The sequence below is a fragment of the Calliphora vicina genome, chromosome 3 (assembly GCF_958450345.1).
Source record: "Calliphora vicina chromosome 3, idCalVici1.1, whole genome shotgun sequence".
In the NCBI taxonomy this organism is placed as follows: Eukaryota; Metazoa; Arthropoda; class Insecta; order Diptera; family Calliphoridae; genus Calliphora; species Calliphora vicina.
The window spans coordinates 15533226-15556276 of record NC_088782.1 but is presented as its reverse complement, the minus strand read 5'-3'; the positions used below and the strand labels follow the sequence as shown (position 1 = coordinate 15556276).

Genomic DNA, 23051 nt, shown 5'->3' with positions numbered 1-23051 from the left:
GGAGAAATACTTTTTTCGATAAAAATTATAGATTTCACAAAAATCAAGCTATTTTTTATTGTAAATTTAAAATATGTAGTTTTAAAATATGCAAAATTAGGAAGATTTTGGTTGAATTAATTTTTGTTTATTTTTAGCGAAATTAGCGAAAAAATAATTGATTTTAAGTTTATGTGAATTTGAAGATACATATTTGTAAAACTATCGTTTTTGGAAATTTAATATATTTTTTTCAAAAATCAAATTTTTTTTTGCAAAATTCACAAAAAACTTTTATTTGTAAATTGGCGATTTTTTCTGAAATTTGTGTTTTTTTTTATACCACTACATTTTTTCTTCACATTGTTTGAGCAAAATTTAATTCTTTTGGCAACATTGTTACACAGGGATAGAAAACTGATATACATAGAGAAATATACATAGAGCGGAAACTAGAAAAAACTCAAACACAAAAATTACACCTTGTGGGTTTTGTTTTCACATAGCTTTTTTTACTAATATATTCTCAACACATAGGTTTTTGATAATTGAGTTAGGTCTTTGACATGAGAGTTTCCGATCTTATTTTAAAATATTGCCTTACCAAAATTGTTAATTTTTTTCTAAAATTTTGAATATTTTTCGACCAATTCATCTGGCAACTATGCTACACAGGGATGGAAAGTTGAGTAAATGAATTGCTTCTTTTTACTTTTTACAACTTTCATTTGACATCGTCATTGTCATCTTCGTTGTCGTCGTCAACACAACTTTTTTGTTTTATGCTCTTAATCTTTTAAAAGTTAAGGCAGGACTATTAGATGATGGTGCTGGTGGTGGTATACATACTACAATACCTACTACTTTTTTAGAGAGGCAGATAAACAGAGGTAGATGACTTTTTATATCCTTCATGGACACAGTCACACAGTTGACTTCTCTTTGTTTACACGTACCTTGTTTCTTTGTTGGTTTGCCCCTTTTTTTTCTTTTATAACTAAGTATTTTGCTACATGTTGATAATTTTTTTTTAGAGACATTACATTTTGAAGTGTGGTGGGTAGAAAGGGGGAGCTAATAATAGACAGACTCTGGTTTGAAAGTTTCATTAGAGTTTTGTGTGTTGTTTTCAAACATGTATTAAATGTTCACATTTTACTACAATATATACTGCACACGTTGCTTGCACTCTTATAGTTTGTAAATAAACGACTTTTAAAACAAGTAAAAATAGAAGAAAAAACAAAGTTTCATATCAACGTGACTATCGAATTTAAGTCAAGTGTATAAGTTGTTTAAATTACTCAAGTACAAAAGCAAAGAAATATAAAAAAAAAAAATAATCCAGCAGCATGTTGTAATGTTTGCATTATTAAGTCTAAGATGATGACAAAAGAAATTAAAAGTTTTTTACAAACACTTTCATTTCAGGACTTGAAATTAAAGAGTTTTTCAATGAAATTTAAAATTAGCTGAGATTGTAGACAATTTTGGTAAATAGAAATGAAATAAAACAGAAATTTGGCCACCCTGTTTATTTTTTTTAATCAAAGGGGGTGTGTTCAGTGTTAATCAAAGCAGTGTGTTTAGTGTTTTTCTTATAGCAGAGATGTTTAACTATGCATTAAATTGTATATTAGCTGCAGGCAGGCACAAACATTTTTAATTGCCATTTACAAACCTATTTAATTGCACACAACTGTAAACCCCCTCTAATATACCTTATGTATGAGCGTGTATCTGAGTATGTTGAGCATCATATAAGTTTTATAATAATTGTTTGCTCCAATTTTGTTTGTGTGCAAATGTAAAAAAAAACACAGAAAAACGTGCAAACCAGTTAATATTGTTTTTAGAAAAAAACAGAAAAAAATGTTTTCTGCAAACTAGATTTTTCTGAAATATAAGTAGCATTTATATTAGACTGATCCCATGAAACAAAATTATTTCTTTTTTAAATTGGCGTTTTTGCAGTAATTGGCATCACTTTGTAGTTTTCTCGTTAGGGATAATGCAGTGACCAAAAATATATTAAACAAGTAAGAGAGCTATATTTGGCTGTGACGAATCTATATACCCTCCACCAAATTATACTTCAAAATACAAATTTTGAATATTTTTTGGTAAACAAAATTTATTTTTTTTCCAAAGTTGTTTTTTTTTATTTTTTGGAAAAAAATGTTTTATTTTTATTTTTAAATTTTAAAAAAATTTTGGTGAAAATAAAATTCTGGTTAAAAAATATTTTTTCCGACTTACTATGGTCTTAAATACGTCGTTGTAAAGGTCTCTGAAATATCTATCATTAGATATCTGGGGTCTTCAGAAAATTGAGACAGACATACGGGTATGGCTTAATCGACTCCGCTATCTATAAGGATCCAGAATATATTTATAGGCTCGGAAAATTATATTGTGGAAATTACAAACGGAATGACAAACTTATATATACCCTTCTCACGAAGGTGAAGGGTATAAAAAAAGGCTAGAATCTTCAAACTAGGGACATATTTTCCTCATCGTATGGATACATAACATCTTTTAAATGGATATCCGATTCCAGTCATAGTATCTAACAGTTGTCCCGATAAACAGTTTTTGCTACCGTCAAACTTTAGTTTTCAAAAAAAGTTTCCATTGTATTGTAACAAACTGTAGCTTGTTAGAAACGCAATTTAGTACGATATGTATGGTCCCTAGTTTACAGATTAGTATATTTTCTTTTTTACTTTTTTGTAGCAGTCTAATGTGTAAACATCTGTTATAGATATTAATAAACATTATTCACATACAATCATACATATGTACAACATTTTTGTTTTCTATTAAATATTTCTAGAAGGCAAAAGCATTTGAAAAGCGTGATATATAAAAAACATACAGTAGAATCTTTTAAAATTAAAGAATTTTCAGATTTCTAATTTAAAATAACAAACATGGTGGTAATAATAAATTAATAGCGGTTTTTTGGCTCCCGGTATTCTCAAAAATAATTTGAACATATGGTAATACTGTAAAATATGTAAACAAAGTTGCCATTTTATAACTGTTAACAGAGTTGCTTAGTTTCGATTAGTGTTGTCAATTAGACAATTTCTTTAATATTATAAATTTAATTTCACATGCTTTTAATATAAACATTCTACTGTATAGTAAATAAATTTGCACGAGTATGTGTATTATGTGTTTATTTACATTTGTGTTGTTATGAATAGAATTATAATGTAAAACATGCTTATAAACTCAATAAAAGCTTAATTTTTTGTTAAATAATTTAGCCCAGCATTTTCTAGCTTTTCAAGCTGTGACGCCGTAGTAGATCCAAATAACATAAGTCTCTCTCCCTATAAATAATCTGTGTATGATTTAAATTTTTCTATTTACAAGCAAAAATAAAGTATGTTTTTTTCTACTTATGACCACATGACCTTCAATTCTTTTTTTTTTTCTTTGCAAAATCATTTTTATTAAGAAAGCCATTTCTAATGAATTTTTTGTATGGTAGTAAAATCGTATAATCATTTATTCGTATGGAATAAATTACAAAAAGATGGAAAATGATAAAAAAAAAAAAAAATGTTTTGGCATTTTTCTTTAGATGTAAAAATGTAAATGAAATTACATGTATATGGTTAAATTAAGGACTGAGTTCAGTTAAATTTTTACATAAAACAGATTTATATAAATGAAACTCTCGCTATTTATATGTATAATGTTCTTTTTTAGACTTAATTTTGGTAAATCAAATAATTTTTTTTTAAATTTAAAAAAAAAAAATTTTATATATTTTTCATTTGCTAGATTAAAACTACTGTTGTCATATTGTAATTTTTGCTCTTTAATTTGTGCTTAACTACTTTGTCTAGTGTTTCCTTAAAAAATATGACCAAACACATTAATTTTGTTGTAACATTGCCAAATGTATTGTATAATACATTAAATATTCCTTTTCTTTTTAAATGTCCTTTTTTATATCTTTTTTCGTTTTAGCAAATATAACAATTGAAATTTTAAGTAACTGCTACAATATTTTGTCTAGATAGTCAATATTTTTAAGAGATTTAAAATGAGAAATGTTTTTTATAAAAATATATGCATTCATCTTTTGAACGAATTGATAAGTGCTTAAAAAACCTCTAAACTGACAATATTTTTTCTCATCTTCTTCTTGTCAGTAGCATTCACAATAGAATGACATTTAAATGAGAAAAAAACTACGAGGGACACTAATATTTACACTCATTTAACATCAATTAGCAAAACCAATCAATTAGCTGCTAGAGTTAAAACATTTCATTAACGTTTTAAAACTATGATGGAAAACAAACATATTTTTGTTTATATATTTATGGTATATGACAAAACTGCAAATATTTCATTGAAAATGATTAAATTTTAAAAAATATTGAATAACAATTTATTATTTTGGATACAAATTTAACTTTTTTCAATAATTTAGTTTGTATTTAGTTAAAATAAATCAATTTCTTAACAAAATCATTTATTAAATTATTTTTTTTTGTACTCAAAATAATTAAAACACTGCTAATTTCTAAATAAATATAAACTAAATAAAAAAGCAATAGTCATTAATATAATTTTGCTTATTCATTTAATATGTCAGTTATGTACATATGTATATAAAATATTTTATCTTAATTATATTTTTTTTTTCTCAAATTTCGAGATAACATTTCTGTCACTATACGAGAGTACTCGTAGAAAAATACAAATTCCATATCTTTTTAGTGAACAAAAATCATTTTATTGTGATATTTCATAATACATATGTAAGTAAAATATCAAATTGCAGTTGTTTAATATTAAATGTCATAACGAACATAAATGATGATGTCAGTAAAATAAAAGAATAATATGATATGTTACAAAAACAAGAAATGAACTTTAGCAATTTAAAACTTGTATTTAATAAATAAAATACATAAAATCAATACTCAAATAAGCCTGATTTATCATGTTTTCATAGAATTTAAGTAAAAATAGTTAAAAGTTCTCAAATGGACGTGAGTTATCTTGTTTTGCCAGTAAGCTTTTGGTATATTAATATTTTTTTCTAAGTAAAATAGGTTGGTTATTCTAAATGCTTAAAAATGTTAGATTATTCAAATTGCGTAAAACTGCAACTAAAATCAAATTTACGAATATATTCTTTTAAGTGTCTGCAAACAGCATGTAAATGCGTAAAGTCTGGAAAATATAGGTTAATAATAGAGGCGGTTTGTACAAATAAGAAAATATAAATAAAGAAAAATGTAATTATGATATATGACATAAATTTGTTCATAAACAAATAAGTAAAATGTTAGTTATAATTCACAATCAATTAAACTTTTAGATTGTATACGATGTGTAATATAAAAAGTTTTAAAAATAATTACAAAATGATTTGGACATTGTTGCTAAGGAAGTGCTTCCACTCTGTTTTTTAATTTAAAATAAAAAGTCTAACAACATATTTACATTTTACTGAATGATAACTTTATAGCAAATATTAAACATAAAAAATAATTTAAAAATTGCTGTAACTACGAGCACCAGAGTCCTGCAAATTATACCTATTTTGTAAAGCTTTTATTTAACTTACAACGTTTGTACTTGATCGGGTCAATAAGACCGTGACTTTTTGAAATTCTCGCCTCTTAACTGTATCTTATCAACAGGCATCTGTCAGTTGACTCCTGTCAAAATTTGGAGTCAACTGACAGATGCCTGTTAGACTACCACGTGATTTGAGAAGAAAATGGAAAAAACTGAATTTCGTCTGCTCACTAAGCATTTTTTTGCGAAAAACCCATTGCTCAAACTAAGGCTAAGCTTTATAAATACTATGTGAACTCTGCACCATTAATTTCAATGGTAAAAAAGTGGTTTACTGAATTTCGTTGTGGCCGTACAAACATGGAAGATGCCGAACGTTCTGGACGTTTAATTTTGAACTCTGGCTACCGCAAGATGGCTGCCGCTTTAGCTCACAATCGTCCACAAACGCAAGGGTGAACACCTGTGTAGTTTCCATGGCAAAAATCCATTAATTAAGTTACGAATTGCTTCCTCATCCGCCCTATTTTCCAGATTTAGCCCCGAGTGAATATTTCTTGAAATCAACGATGAAATCATCTCACAAAAAATTCCTAATTTGATGACCTCGACAAATCTTATTTTAGAGAAACATTGGACAAACGTATAGAGCTCAAAGAAGACTGTTGAAAAATAAAATGATTTTTTATCCAAAAAAATTTGTTTTACTCAAAACGTCACGGATTTATTGACCCGCCTTCGTATGTTTGTTTAGGCCAAAATTTGTAACATAATTTTGAACCAGGCTGAAATTTGACATTCATGCAATATTATGTTCAAATATACGAAATCAAATACGAAAATTCGATGTTATGTTCGAGAAATTGTCAAAGCTGTTAAAATAATCTCTAGATCATACATGAACTTGATGGCAATGGAATAGCATGTTCGAAAATTCAAAATTTAATTGGAAAATTTTAACTTATGTTCGAAAATTTATTTATGTTGAAACTTTACAAATTTAATTTAAAATACACACATAAATATTTTAGTATAATGCCAAAAGTTTATACTAAAATAAATTAACTAACAACACCAGATCTTTAAATTTATTTTTATTTTATTACTCATCAATTTATTTAGGGAAAAGTATTTTTATTTTTTTGTTGTAATTTTACGTACATTTGCACTTTGATTTTTTGTATTTGTTAAATAAATAAATTTAACACCTTAAGGCGCCTACATTTCTTATATTCATTTATCTTTGTTTTGTTTACTTTTTGTATTTTTTTCTATTTGTTTTTATTTTGCTATTCCTTTTTAACGCTAAGTTCTTTAAAATTTTTTTTCTTTTTTACTTTCATTTGTTAAGAATATCTTAAATATTTCTTAGTTTGTTGTGTTAGCTTATTTGCAACTTTTTGGTCAATATCTCTCTCTCTTAAATATTCTTATGAAAGCTTTCATTTATACTCTTTATTTAGCTATATAGAATTTTTTTGCTGTTTATGGGGGTTTATTGCAAAATATATATTCTAAAGTACTTTAGTAGTATTTGATTATTTACTCCTCTTGGGTGCGGTATAAAATAGAGAATTTTTGAAAAATACAAATTTTTGTGTTCGTGTCATAATAAAAGAAAATAATAATACAAGTTCAAATTGAAACATATTTATAAAAAAATTTAATAAAATAATCATAAAATTATTAAAATTTGTGTAATGTTATAAAACTTTTAAATAGCTCTCATAAAATATAATTAAAAAAAAATGTATAACATGTGGTAGGTTTTCAATAATTTATTGCTGTTGCTAGTGTTTATTTAAATATACTTTTATAATATATAATACTTAGATAAGTTGTTAGTATTGTGTATTTAATTTGTTTGTATAAATCATTTGAACAATTTAAATTCCAGTTTATTGCATTTTATTATTGTTTAAACATTTACGTACATTTTCTTAGTGCTCACTTATCTAGTTCATGTTTTTTTTTATTTTTTTTGTTCAGAAATATTTAATAAAAATTTAGTTATATTTCTTGCTAAGTTTTTCTCTTTTATTTTTATAGACATGCGCTCGCTCTTCACTCTTATCTTAACTCTCTTTAGTTGTTTTTAATTTTATTTGCTTGTTTCTTTTTTGGTAAATTTATGTAAAATTTTAAGGACTAGGTCAATTTTTGTCTCTCTATCTTTTTGTGATATTGATTTTCGAACTGTTAAGTGTCATTTTAAATCCATTGCCTTTTAATCAATGAACTTGATAGTCTGCTATTATGGAATTACACAGATTTGTACTAAAAAAAAATTGGATGAAAAATCCTTTAAAATTAAACAAGTTTATAAAAACAAATTTCTAAATACATAAAACCATTTTTAAATTTAGCAAAGGTTTATAAAACAAATTTTTTAAAAAAATTGTTTTTGAATTGGATATGTTATGTCCAGCGGTTGACAATAAAATGGAAACTTTTCCAAATATTCAAAATACAAAAAATATCTTAAGAAACTTGTATGTTTTTAGTATTTTCTTAATAAGAACATAATTCAATTCTGAAAATAAAAACAAACAACCAAGTATCAAGAAAACAATGGTTTTAATTTTTACAAAAATTATCTAGAGCTTTTAGTGACTCAGTATTTTGTTGGAGTAAAGTAAAGAGTCAATCCATTGAAATATTTTGCCATTTCCTGATAAGGCCTCCTTCGTGGTACAATTTAATTATGAGTCCTTATTTTGCGATCTACAATTTTCCATATGTTTTCTATGAGATTGATATATGGCTATTGGACAGGCCACTTCTAAACACGTACCTCACAGGATTGTAGCCCACCCCCCAATGGTTGACCTGGATCCGCGTCTGCCCTAGAGGCTTGTTTAGGGACATTGCCGTGCTGGATCTCCAAACTATAGGTATATTTTCATCAGCGTTTAGATAGACATCGTTTAAAATGGGTCTGTATCCGATTGTTTTATGATTTGAATTGTCCTGATAAACACTTCATAATATTCACATCGCCAATCTTGACTGACTTATTTGTTTGCTTGGGTCCAGTCTCTTTCCCTTCGGCCGTCTTGTTCTCAAATCACTACCTCTGAAATTGTATTTAGATTGATTCGAAAATAAATCAGTATTTTATTTCAGTCACGAATAGTTTAATTTATTTTTGGCTGTTTTTACAAATAAAAAGTTTTTTTGTGAGGCGTCCAAGACCTGCAGTTAACAGTTCTCGAATTAAATTTTTGGGAATTTATAAAACTATCTTGCTATTAAATATATATCACTGATAGTTTTTTGTTTCAATCGTGCACTAAAATTGCTTATTATTGTGGTTTTTACATTTCAAAAAATCAATTTTTATGAAATTTTATTTATTTTTATTTATAAAAAAAATAAACAATTTTTTAGTTAATTAAGAGAAATCCGGAGATTTCGTAAATCTTGTGAACTTTAAGAAATAATTTATAGGTGCAACTACCTCAATAATGCAATTCCATATAGGTATAGAACAATATTTTTAATCGGATCAAAAAAATAAAATTGCTATCGCTATCAATTTAGAATATTCCCAAAGTAACGCATGATACCGGCGTTGCTCTGTAAAGTCCAAATTCTAAACTGAAACTCAAATATACCTAGGTACCTTATGAACTTTCCGGACTATCGTTTTAGAAATTTTAGATTAAAATACATTTTTTAAAAAAAACATTGATTTTAGAATTCAGTCATCGTTAGCTTAATAGCGAAAAGAAACAAAAAATTTTTTACAAAAAATCATTTTAAGTTTAATTATAGCGGATTTCACTATTATGTGCGAATGGTATTGCAAATGCAAAATTTTACAGTAATTCAATAACAAAATACACACAATAACAAATTTGGCATTTGCAATGATGCAAGACCATTTGCACTTAATAGTGAACACCGCTAATGATTTAAAATTGCACTAGTATTTCTTCTTTCTTCTCCTCTATTTGGCATACAATTTAATTTCTTCGCATTTTCTCTTATACACTACCGTAGTTATTAGCTTTTTTGTTTTTATTTTAAGAGCCAAACAAATTTAATTCAACTTGTTGTTTTTTCATGTTTTGTCTTTTTATCACTAAGAAAAACCTTCTCTCTCTATCTATCTTTTATATTATTACAAGTATTTTTTAGTACATTCTACTACTACTTACATATGTATCTATATATTTCAGTATAAACTACTCACTAACTAAAATAGTAGTAAAAAAAGAGTAAAGAGTACTTGTAAATATATACTACACCTACCAACAACAACAACTAACCCATCCATCATAATAATAATATTATTTATTTTTGTTTTGTTCATGGAAACGCTGTTGTTGTTGTTTAATTATTAGTCAGCCATACAACCAACAAACACTGCGAGTCGTCGTGTGTATTTTAAAGGTTCGTTTATTATTTGTATGAGTTTAATGTTTTTCTTTTTTTTTTTTGTATTATTATTTATCAACTTGTTTTCTATTGAATATATATTTTTTTTATTTTTTATTGTATTTTTGTTTTTTTTTCGTACTCATCAGCAGTCGTTTGTTCGTACGACGAGCTCTGTTTGGCATTTCAAAGCGAAAACAATTGCAATTTTTGTTTTGTGGTGATAGAGTAAAGAATAGAAAAAAAAAATAATAATAAAATTTAATAATTGTAGCAAAAAAATTGTGCAAAATAATAGAAAAATCTATATATTTTTGTAGATTTAGGAGTTAATAATTAATAAATCTAGTAAGATTTAACTGAAATTTAAACCTCTTGTTTTGCAGCAGTTAACAAAATTTTATATAAAAAATGTGTTAAATTTATCATTTCCTTAAAATTATCTTCGTTAATACTAAAGTGTGTGTGTGTCTGCAGTATAATTTTACAATAATATTATTCTGCCATTAGTAATATTCTAATTTTCCTTAGTTTTTCTTTGCTTTAATTTATTGTTTTTGTTTTATTGTCCTTCAGTCGGTTTAGTTTATTTTGTTATGCCAAAAGGTCAATCAATTGTTTTTTCCATAATATTATGTACTTGTTTTAAAGTTGACAAAATTTTTTTTTATTATTAAATTTGTTTAATAAGTTTTTTCTTTTTATTTTTTTTTAGATCTATGGGCATTTTATTGCCTCCCGTTTCCCAAGTGACTAATACCCGCATTAATTTAACACAACATCATCGTAACCGTAGTCTGGATAGTGCTTTACAAAGGATACCAGAGGTAAGTGAATTTAATAATGTGGAAAAAGAAACTCAATATTATACATACCATTTTGAGGTGTAAAAACACTGTTCCTAATAAACTTTTAAATTTCAATATTGAAGTAAGTCAATATTAGCATAGACCTCAATGAAGACATCGACTAAATGACAGTATACACTGGAATTAGTCTCGAAATTTATCTCACAAAGTTTAACAAAAATACATTTATAGACAGTGATTATTCTTCTTAGCTTTAGCAAAGCAATGGAAACTTTTAAAGAAAGAAGATTAAAATATAAAAAAATAAAGAATATGTAAAAATTGCTCGTATACAATTTAATACAAAGTACGCAGCTCTACTAGGAGACTGTCCCGAACTAGTGATTTTACCTATCATTTAGGGTGGCAACTAGTTACATGACTAGCTACGTGACTAGTTATTTTAACACGTGCATGTCCTAAGCAGACCATTTTTGATTACAATGAGACTGCCTGAAAACTGGTTCAAAGTAGTCAATGCATTGGATTTACATACCGGTTGCATAGATTCTAGCTACTGGTTACTTGATCAGCTACAATAATCGATTGCATGTAAACAAAACTTCCTCCGACAACTCTCCAATAAATTACTTCTGGTGGGTAAAATAAGTGCAGTACAAAATAAACGTTTAAAGTGACTACACTCTAGGTTACTTAGAGACACTAAAGTAACGATTGACTTCACGCTAGGTACATGGGATTTCAGTATACTTAAGCTAAAACAAAATAAACTGTATTAATTCTCAATACAATTTATATAAAACCAGTTTGTACAAATTACTCCTAAAAAACATCAGTACACAATTAACGTTTAAAATGACTATACTCTAGATTACTTGGAGACACTTAAGTGGTAATTGTCTTCATGCTAGATTACATGGGATGTATAAAGTTAGAAATTAACTTCAACTGCACTACTAAGAGCACATACATGACACAAAATATATAAATTGGAGTCGGCCAAGTATTCAGACATTAGTGACAATTACTGTCCATAACCCCCTGTCTATACCTGATAAATTTGTATCATGATAAACGTCAAAATGGTTGTCAAGATAAAAAATCATCAGGTATAGTCCCTATTTATTAGTATTATTGCTTCGTTATGACAAAATTGGTAGTGCTTTGGTCTTGACAACAAACGTCATTAATTGTTATGATAAATATTTGTCAAGTATAGACAGGGGGTAAGGATACATTGACTACATGCTTAACTGCATAATATAATACAATTTCAAAAGAAATTGTGAACTGGTCGATACAGAAATGAAATACTGTTCTCTTTTCGAATGAATCCACAAACAATTTAAGAGGCAGCTATGAAAGAAAAGGGAAAGGGACTGGACCCCAAATACATAAATAATACAGGCAAGTTTGGCACTGGCAATATTATGGTGTAGAGATGTTTTTTGTTCAAACACCTCTAGGATTGTAACCAAGTGGTTACAACCCTAAGAGGTACGTGTTTTGAAGTGACTTGCACCATCGCCAGGTCTCAATCCCATACAAAACCTATGGGAAATTGTAGATCGCTTAAAACGGACTCAAAAAAAGAACATTATGGAGACTTAATCAGATGCGGTTACTAGCGAATGTCAAAATATTTGAAAGAAGACGATTGATTATTTAATTAGTTCAATACAAATCTTAATTCTTACCATGTTAAAGATTTCTCTTAAATAATATTGAATACTTACTTCATTTCTCTAATTATGATTCTCATTTATTATAGCCTTTACCATGAATGGTCATTTGTTTCGATATATACATGTCCGTCTGTATGTTGAAATCAACTTTCCGAAGTCTCCTAATAACTTACAAAGATGATTGATATATTAATATATCCGAAAATCAGTCCACAAATGGTTGAAATAGAAAAAAAACAACGACTATCTCGGTTTTGCATCTAGTATATATGGATTATTAATCCATTAACTTAGCCAATTTGGATATTTAATGATAGAAATTATAATGACATCTCCATCGACGTTCGGAGCGACAATGGCCCAAAATAGGGAAATTTTTGTTTTAATTTAATTTGTTTATCTACACTTTAGTTATTATTAGTAATTGTCAATAAGGTTTTCTATTATTTAATGTTATGTTATCTTAAAATATTTATAAATGTAGATATTTTTAGCTACAACCAGAAAATATACAAATATTTGTGATATTTACCTTTGTTTTATCAACTACTCGTAGACAGGAGTAGTAAATAGTAGTAGTGCTTTCTTTGTATACAATTTATTGCGACTGCAAATGATAATGAAAAGTCTAAGGCATATATTTTTAAATAATCTCTAAATTTAAATACTAACATGATAGTTTAAAGGTTTAAAGATAATTTAAATTGTTTTATCATTAAGAATTTGTTTAAATATTTTATTTTAACAATTTTAATATTTAGTAAATATGTCTGTTATATGTATTTTGAAATCCTTTTTGTATTTCATATATGAAAAGAAGCTTATATATTGTGTGTGCTCTTAATAAGCTGTAATTTATCTCTTATATTTTTTATGTTTAGGTTGAAGTCTCTTCACCCAATGCCGAGAGTGAGAATACATTTTGTACACCATCTATACTTGGGTCAACAATGTGCTCGAAAATTGTAACGACCGCAGCAAATGTAACAGCGGCGCTTACCACCACCCAAACACCCGCACTGACGTCATCGACAACAACAAATGCCTCAACGGCAGCCGCTATTAATGCAGCAGCTGGAGCCTCATCATCATTATCGTCTTGCTCTGCGTATGAGAAAGCTGCAATTGAAACTGTTTCAACAACAGAACCCACAAGCATACTGACAGCACAACAATCCTCATTAGGAGGTGGAGCAGGCGGAGGTGGCTGTGGAGGCGGAGCAGCATTACACAATGATATTAATAATACAGTCATAGGTATGGGAGATGAAATGGTTATGTATTATTTTGCTAAAGGTTTCCTTTACTTTACTCGACTAGTATGATTCTTAGTCTTTGTTCGTTGTGGACTAGATTTACAAATTTTAATTGCAATGTAAAAGACAGACGGACGGACGGACAACATGACATGCATACATACATACCTACCTACCTACTTGTTGTACTGTGTACTATGTGTATATTTTGTTGTATTTGTATTTGTATTATTATTTAATTTTCTGTTTTATTTTTTGTTGTTTGGTTTTCTCATTATAGTAGAGCCATATTGTCCTAGCGCACGTTTACGACCTAAATCATCAGATTCTGCCACATCATCATCTTCATCTACGGTACAACGAGCTGCTTCATCAGCATCTACCGCTTCCTCTAATGCTTCATCAACCAACTCATCATTTGCTAGTGGTTCAAATAATGCTTTGGCCGTTATAAATGGTTCAGGTCATGTCAATCAAAATGGTAAAAAACGCGAGGATCTAACCAGTCTGGGTTCAGATGATTCTGGTAAGTTTTAGCAATTTTTTTTTTCACAATTACACTTTAAAACAACATCAATCAAACATTTTCGACAACGCATCGTTCCTTACACGTTCCTGATTTCTTAAAACTTGGTACACAGTTTCTTTGAAGTTGCTTAAAAATTTTAAATTCGGTTTGAAACTAGGGTACATAAGAATTACTATGAGACCAATATTGTAAACATTGGATCTTATATAAAAAAGTTAAAACCAAACTAAAACGAATTTCCATATTTTAGAGTACTTTAAATCCTGTATGGCTACGGATTCAGAAGATTAAGGGTTCAAAAATGCATATTTTTATCAAACTTTTTCGTTTTGTCCCTCGTATAACATTGACATGAGTACAATGACTCCACTTGCTATTAAATTTTATTTCAACCAACTTTAATTCTTAATTGTACCATGAATTTTACAATCGAAAACTCTTTACACAATTATATGTCATACATATCTTTCAAATAATCATTGACATGCTAAATATTTTCATTTATTATATTCCAGGTATTATTTGTGGTTCGGATTCCGATCAAATCTCTTTAAATCGCATACGGCATTCTCACGAATCGCTAGATTCTGGCGAAATGGACAATGAAGAAGAATGCATTGATATGCTGGAAACTAATTCCATGGATGAGGAGTACAATATGTTGCAATCGGATCTCTGTTTCTATCAATCGCCCGACACCGACTGTCGCACTCTCAGGCCCTCGAAAAAGAAACACAGCAATGTAATACAACAGCACCATGCTGGTAATAATATGGATAAAACCTTAAATGCTGATGATCAAGGGGATGAAGATGACATCGAGTCAGCTGGAGATGCCGATGCCGATACCATAAGTGAGCGACAACGTTATCGCGAAATGAACATGTCACAAGCCGCTATAAATATGGAAAAATGTACTACTACAACGGACTCTGATAACACAACGCTTAATGAAAGCAATTCCCTAGATGTAGTAGACTGTCCTACGCCCACTTTAAATGTTGGTATTCAACCAGCAGCTGCCACAACAACAGCAGTGCCCACAACATCTAGTGGCAACAAGACGCCTTCGACCCCTAGTGAATCTTCGAAAAATGATGTTTTATTCAAGAATTTCTTTGGTGCCACTAAAAATGCTATATTCCGTACAGCTCAAAGTATAATCGAAAATCACGAAAAGAAAAATGCCTCAAAACAAAATCAAAAAACCACTGAAGATAACACTAACACGGCTGGTGGTGGCGGCACACCCACAGAGCAAATAAAATCTCCTACTGATATATCCAAGAAGAAGGAATTCTTTAGTTTATTAACAACAAATGCCAGTAAAAAAGCAGCAGCTGCTGCGGCAGCCGCCGCTTTGGCCAACAATTCGCCGGTAACAACACCTTTAACACCGGGCCAAGATCATGTCAGCTGCATCACAGAGAAATCTACTGAAAGAGATAGTTTAGCATTGACTGAGTGTGTGGAGAAGACTTTAAACTTACAAGTACCTAATGCCACTTCCTCGATCCTTAATAATAACAATTCTTCTTTAACCATAACGAAATCATCTTCCATATCATCTTTGAACAAGCTCAAAGTACCGGGTGTAGTGAAATGTTTCATTAAATGTCCTACAATTTCGCAGGAATTAGCGAATCAACAAAAGACTGAAAAAGGTCCCAGTGGCCTATTGAGATTTTTTGAATCCCCAGTTTTTAACATACATTTCGCCATACATTATCTGTTTTACTCCAAAGAACCGGGCGTTCTAAGTTTCATTGGCAACAAGATTTTTAGTTTTCCCGACCAGGAGGTCGATTTGTATATACCGCAACTGATTGTCATGTACATACAAATGGACGAATTGGCCGAAGTGCTAGATCCCTATTTGACCATTAGATGTCGTAAATCGGTGGACTTTTCTCTAAAGTGCCTATGGCTATTGGAGGCCTATAATTATCAGCATGTCGATACTATGGGTAGTCGTAAATCGCAGTTGGCTTTGATGAAGGAAATCTTCTCCAAAAAGGAGCGCAAGCAATTGAGTAAAGGTGATACAAAAGAGCTGCAGACATCACCCTTGGCTCAGCCATCGCAAGCTGTTCAACAAAGCATACCCGGCGTGGTTTCTCCTTTGACCAAGAAAACACATCACAGATCACAATCAGACGCCACGGTACTCTTAGCCGACTCCAGACATGCTAGTTCTAATTTAAGTATATCAAATCGACTGTATCAACAACCCCCGTACACTACACAAACCTTGCCTACCACACCCGCCAAATTATGTCTCGGAGATTTAACCTCCGGTCGCGCCTTCGACAATGGCTGCACCTGTTTCGAAACAGTACGCGGCCAGGTCAACGATTTGCTGGGCCATAAGACGGTGTGTTCATGCAGTGCCCCCAAAACGGCACCCCAAAAAGAATTCATGAAAGCTCTCATAAATGTTGGGAAAAATCTAACCACACTTCCCTCAAAGGCCGAAAAGACTTCGGCTTTGAGAATGTTTTTGAATTTGATCAATAAGAATCTTCCGGCCCGCGTTTGGTTACCATTGTATTCAGACATTCCACATCATGTTGTGCGCATCACAGAGGAAAAGACTGCTGTTTTAAATTCGAAAGATAAGACACCCTACATTATCTATGTGGAAGTGGTAGAAGTGCCCGACATCTACTCTTCATCACTCATACCCAAAATGATGCCATCTCTGCGTCACACAAAATCCGAGGAACACTTAGAGGGTGGTCTCACCACTTGCCAACATTCTCAACACCAACATCAGCATCATGCCATTTGTAGTCGTACTTCCAGTTGCAGTAGTCATAGCGGTTCATCGTGTAGACATAAGAAGGAGCAATTGTTGTCGGAATCATCAACAGGCATAGCTGAACAATGTTCCTCTGTGGAACATAATAACGCAACAGCAGCAACATCAACAAATACTACTAGTACTGCAGCCAGCAGTGTTGGTGGTTGTTTGGCGCCACCTCAGCTAAACGAAGATGATGTTTGGTCTCAAGAAGATGACGAGATAACAGCTCAATATATACACATCCATATGCGTAAAATGCGTTCACAATCCGAACGTGATGCCATTTCACAGATGTCATTGGACTCGTGTGATTCAAGGGATCAGGGTAAGTTTTTTATTATAAAATTATTGAAAATTTTTAAATATTTATTGTTAATTTTTGTTAAGGCATGCCTGTTTTATTCAATATTGGAGATGTACGTACCCGCCATTGTAATAATTTAACTTGTGAAAATACAAAATCATTCAGCAATGATCCTGAAGATCCCTCAGCAGCAGCTCTTAAGGTAATTTTTGCAAACACTTTATATAAACATGAATAGCTATTAATATTATTATTTTAAATTAACAGGAACCTTGGCATGAAAAAGAGAAACAAATACGCGAATCCTCGCCTTATGGTCATCTCTCCAATTGGCGTCTACTTTCGGCCATTGTCAAGTGTGGAGATGATTTGCGACAAGAACTAATGGCCACCCAATTGTTGCATGTAAGTTTCTTTTGTTTTAAAATTAGTAGGATTTATTTTTAATATTGATGTTCTCCTATAGATGTTCAAAATCATTTGGCAAGAAGAACATGTTGATCTCTGGGTGCGTCCCTATAAAATTGTCTGCCTGTCCAATGACAGTGGTCTTATTGAGCCCATACTTAATACCGTGTCATTGCATCAAATCAAAAAGAATTCCAATAAATCACTGCGTGACTATTTCATCGATGAGTATGGACCCACAGACAGTGATGCTTTCCGTGTGGCTCAAAAGAATTTCGTACAAAGTTGTGCAGCATATTGTTTAATATCGTATTTGTTGCAAGTTAAAGATAGGTGAGTGAATAATAACAAAAACAATATGAGAAGAAATGTATTTATAATAAAATTCTTGTTTGTTTTTTAGACATAATGGCAATATACTGCTGCACTCTGATGGCCATATTATACACATTGATTTTGGTTTTATTTTAAGCATATCACCTAAAAATTTAGGTAGGTTTTCTATAGAAAATATAAAATTTTCAAACTTTTTCCCCCAGTATTCTTCATAAAAATTTACTACGTTTTTATTTAAACATTTTAGGTTTCGAACAATCTCCTTTTAAATTGACTCCCGAATTTGTGGATGTCATGGGTGGCACAAACTCGGAACATTGGCGTGAATTTAATCGTTTATTGTTGGTGGGCATGATGACGGCCCGCAAACATATGGATCGTATAATTAATTTTGTGGAAATTATGCGCAGCAGTAAGTATTTTCAATTATTTAGTTAGAACTAAGTTTAGAAGAAGATTTAAAGTTGAAGGCCCCATGTCCTATATACATATAAATTGGTCCATTAAAGGATTTTTGAAATAAAAAGAGATTTAAAAAAATTTCTGCAAAAAAAGTCTTTTTCAAAAATAAACTTTTAAAAAAATTCTAAAAAAATAATTTTTTCAAAAAATGATTAATAGTTTATTCTAAAACTATTAATCTTTTTTTAAAAAAAAAATCAAAAATTTGCTTTTTTTAAAAAAAGAACGTTTTCACGAGCTAAAAAGTTCATCAAAAAAGATTTTATTTAAAAGGCTTTTTTACCAAAATCAAATTATTTAATATTTTTTTCGTAATAAATAATTTAAAAATCGTTTTCAATACGAGCTTTTCACCAAAAATACAAGGTGACGCAAAAGTAATCCTCCTATCAGAAAATGCAATAAATTTTGCGATTGGCCCCTAATGTCAGTTCTGTTTTGACATTTGTGTAGTAAACACATGCGAAATACACGTTAATAAACAATGTTACGCTACTGCTGCAGAACGCGGAATATTGCTGACTATTTATTTGACCAATAATCGGTCGGTGACGATGATGATTTTTCATCAAAAATAATCATGAGTGATGAGGCCCATTTCCTTCTTAGCGGGTACGTAAATAAGCAAAATTTACGCTTCTGGGGCACTGAAAATCCGCGTGTAACCCACGAAGAGCCATTACACCCGCTCAAAGTCCGATGGAGGAGTCATCGGACCTTTTTTCTTCGAAGACGTCGCGGTCCAAACGGTTACTGTGAATGGTGAGCGCTACAGAGCAATGATCAACGAGTTATTTTTGCCGCAACTTGATGAATTGGAATTGGAAAACATGTGGTTCCAACAGGACGGTGCAACGGCACACACTGCACGTGCCACAACCGATATGCTGAAGGATGCATTTCCCGGGCGCCTAATCTCCCGTTTTGGCGATTTGCACTGGCCAGCAAGATCGCCTGATTTGACCGCTCCAGACTTCTTTTTGTGGGGCTTTTTGAAGTTGCGTGTTTATGTCAACAAGCCTCAGACTCTTGTAGCGCTTAAAGACAATATCCATCAAGAATGTGAGGACCTATCGCCGGAAGTTTTGGACAAAGTGATGGAAAATGCCATAAAAAGGGCTCAAATGACAATCAACTGTGGCGGCGGCCATTTACAGACATCATATTCTCGACTTGATGTAAAAAAAATTAAAAGACCAAATAAAAATAATCCACAAGAAGAATCAAAGTTTTTCATTTTTTTTTTTGATTGCAGCCAAAAAACATCGGAAGTTTACTTTTGCGCCACCTTGTATTTTAAAAAAGCGTTTTACAAAAAATATTTAAAAAAAAACTTTTCACCCAAAAATTTATTTTAAAAAAAAAAAAAAAATCAAAAAAAGCTTTTTTAATTTTTTCCAAAATTAGATTTAAAAAAACATTTTCAAAAATTATTTAAAATGATATTTCTAAAATAAGATTTTTTAAAAATAGCTTTTTTACAAAATTTATTTTTAATAAAAAAAACTTTAAAAATACGTATCATTTTTTTCTCTTAAAAAGGTTATTTTAAGTGAAAATAGAAAACAAAAAAAAAATTTAAAAACTATTTTTTTTTAAATAAAATTTTTGCTAAAAGTACTTATACGAATTGGTGGCTAAATTATCTCTAATTTTATTAACAAGTTTATTAATATTACTTCCTCTCTCTCTCTCTGTCTCTTCTTTTAGATGCCCAATTACCTTGTTTTAAAAATGGTTGCTCAGGAACCGTACAGAATCTCCGTAAACGTTTCCACATGAATCTAACCGAACAGGAAATGGAACGTAAAGTTGAACAGCTGGTGCAAGATTCCCTAAAGAGTCTTTCCACCAAATTATACGATGGCTATCAGTACTATACGAATGGCATATTGTGAGAAAGGTTTTTTATGAAAATTTAAACACCGCCAATCAATAAAACAAACAAATTAAACTAATATTGTGAAAATGTATTGTGTGTTTATATTTGCTAACATAAACCTAAAAAAAAAACAGGATAAGTGTGAGTGTTATTGATTAAAATAATTAAATAAAAATGTTAATCATTTTGTATAATGATAAAAAAATGATATTGTGAGTGTAAATATAGTTTAAATAACAAACAAAACAAAATATAATAATATTATTAATATAAATTTAAACAAAAAAACATATATTTAAAATAAATTATAAAAAAAAAACAACATTAAAACAACATTTTTAAATTAAGGATTTTTTATATTACTACCATTTTTTAAATTATACATATATAAATTATAGTTTTTCTTTTTTTTATAAAGAAAATATCCCCCCCTCTGTGTGTAAAATTTAACTAAATTTTCTATTAGTAAAAGAAAACCCAAAATTAAAACTCAAAATTCCCATTTTTTATAAGAAAATAAACATATTTTATATTATTTTCTTTGCCTATATTTTAATGTAAAAAAATCAAAAAAAAAAATTAAAACCAATTTTATATGTACGTGTATAATTTAATAATTTTTTCTTTAAAATCAAAACCCCATAATCTTATATATTTAATAAAACAAAAATACAATTCTCTAAGAACCTTTAAATAAAAAAAATAGTAAATATGTAATAACTACTTTTAAAGCCTTTAAAATTATAAATAAATTTAAAGAAAAAAATAAAATACCTAAATATATAATGTATGTGTCTGTCTGTATAAACGTATGAGTGTAATTTTGTTTGTTAACATTTAAAATGTATGTCTAAAATATAATAAAATATATTAAATAAAATAAAAATATTTTTTATCTTAAACAAAAAAACAAAAAATTGTTATTAAAGCTCGTCAAGTTTTCACACATTTATATAATAATAAAGCAAACAAAAAATAAATAAATAATATCTGCTATAATATATTAAACCTAAACTAATTGCACTCTCTTCTTTAAAATTAGCTAAAATAAATCATAAAACATAAATAAAATAAATATTTAATTAAAAACTAAATAAACAAACAAACCCCCAGCTTGACACTTAAAGTGTCTTTTCGTTTTTTGTAATACATCATACATTAATTTTAATCTAAATTTAAACAACACTTATCAAAATTTATTTTAAATATTGTATAAAACATAATAATGGAAATTAAAAAAAAAAATAAAGAAATGTGCGAAAACCAACAGAAAAATAATAATTAAAATTTAAGATTTACAATTATAAACCAACATACACATTATTATAACATGCATCCCATATACATCATTCGAAATTAAAAACTAAAGTGGAAAAAATCATAACATAACAACAACAAAAAAATAAAAAATAATTTTTTTATTTGCTTAAATTAAAATAAAAAGATATATATAAGAAAAATGTTAAATCAAAACGAAAAATGAGAGTTTTATTTAAAGAGATTTTGCAAAAAGTAATAAGATACACAAAATATGGCAGTTTTATCAAAATAAATATTAACTTGATATTTGTAATTTTTAAAACAGCAGAATTTGGTACAGGAACATTTTTAAATATTTTTAAAACATTAGGAATTATTACAAAAAAAGCATTCTTTGGAATACCCTTTAAAAATATCCCTTATCCCCTGTCTATACTTGACATATCTTTATCATAACAATTAATTACGTCTGTTTTCAAAACAAAGTTGTCTGAGCTAAAGCACCAACAATTTTGTCATAACGAATTAATAACACTAATAAATGGTGACTATACCTGATAATTTTTTATCTTGACAACCATTTTGACGTTTATCATGACAAACATTTATCAGGCTTAGACATAGGGTTGTCCAATACATGTGATACAATTTTCATTTGATTTCAAAACCTTAATTAGCTTTTAAATTATTAGGTTTTGAACATATCACTTAATTTTGTGGCTTAATAAATATATCGATAGTGTGGCAACTCTGCCAAATATAATTTTGTATTATGTTCAAAACATTCTTTAATAATTACCTTTGATTAGACATTGATAGCTTTTTAAGTTTTCAAAATTTGTATGTCAATAAGATAATACCACAATTTTATGTTGCTAAGTTAATGAAAAAGTCACCTGGTATTCCTGTCAAATGAAATTTTTGGTTTCTCATAACTTCCTTTATCATTAGCCCTTGGAATGGTTGAATTTGGTTCAATAGCTTTGAAGATATTTAATTTTAAAGATAACCCTTATTTAACGAAATTTTCGAAAGTTGGCAACACTGTCAAATTAAGTTTTTAAACTTCTTTAAAATTCTGTTTATCAATTGCACTTGGAATGGTTGCAATTGCTCCACTAGTTTACGAGATATAGCATTTTGAAAATATCCCGCATTTAAATAAATGTTTAAAACTTGGCAGCACTGCAATTACATTACGACAGCGCCATCTAGTGAACGACCAAAATTATTTTTGTCACACAAAAATCATGGTGCCCAATAGATGGCGTTGTCGTAATACAATTACAGTGCTGCCAAGTTTTAAAAATCTGTTTAAATGTGGGATATTTTCAAAGCGCTATATCTCGTAAACTAGTAGAGCAATTGCAACCGTTCCAAGTGCAATTGATAA

General features: G+C 29.3%; 1 protein-coding gene across 2 annotated transcripts in view; it reads left to right on the top strand.

Annotated features, from left to right (window-relative positions):
* fwd (phosphatidylinositol 4-kinase beta fwd) overlaps window positions 1-21878 on the top strand; it is a 162966-nt gene extending 141088 nt beyond the window's left edge. Inside the window, exons 1-11 of one of the 2 annotated variants that reach the window (XM_065504578.1) lie at window positions 7127-7300; window positions 10637-10748; window positions 13297-13672; window positions 13952-14197; window positions 14716-17331; window positions 17394-17512; window positions 17578-17715; window positions 17777-18051; window positions 18122-18210; window positions 18302-18466; window positions 20227-21878. In XM_065504578.1, coding sequence (XP_065360650.1) covers window positions 10641-10748; window positions 13297-13672; window positions 13952-14197; window positions 14716-17331; window positions 17394-17512; window positions 17578-17715; window positions 17777-18051; window positions 18122-18210; window positions 18302-18466; window positions 20227-20414 — 4320 coding nt within the window. In that variant the 5' untranslated portion in view covers window positions 7127-7300; window positions 10637-10640 and the 3' untranslated portion in view covers window positions 20415-21878. Of the gene's footprint in view, window positions 1-7126; window positions 7301-10636; window positions 10749-13296; window positions 13673-13951; window positions 14198-14715; window positions 17332-17393; window positions 17513-17577; window positions 17716-17776; window positions 18052-18121; window positions 18211-18301; window positions 18467-20226 lie in introns of those variants that run through there. The other variant, XM_065504576.1, reaches the window with a different exon arrangement.
* Window positions 21879-23051: the final 1173 nt, after the last annotated feature.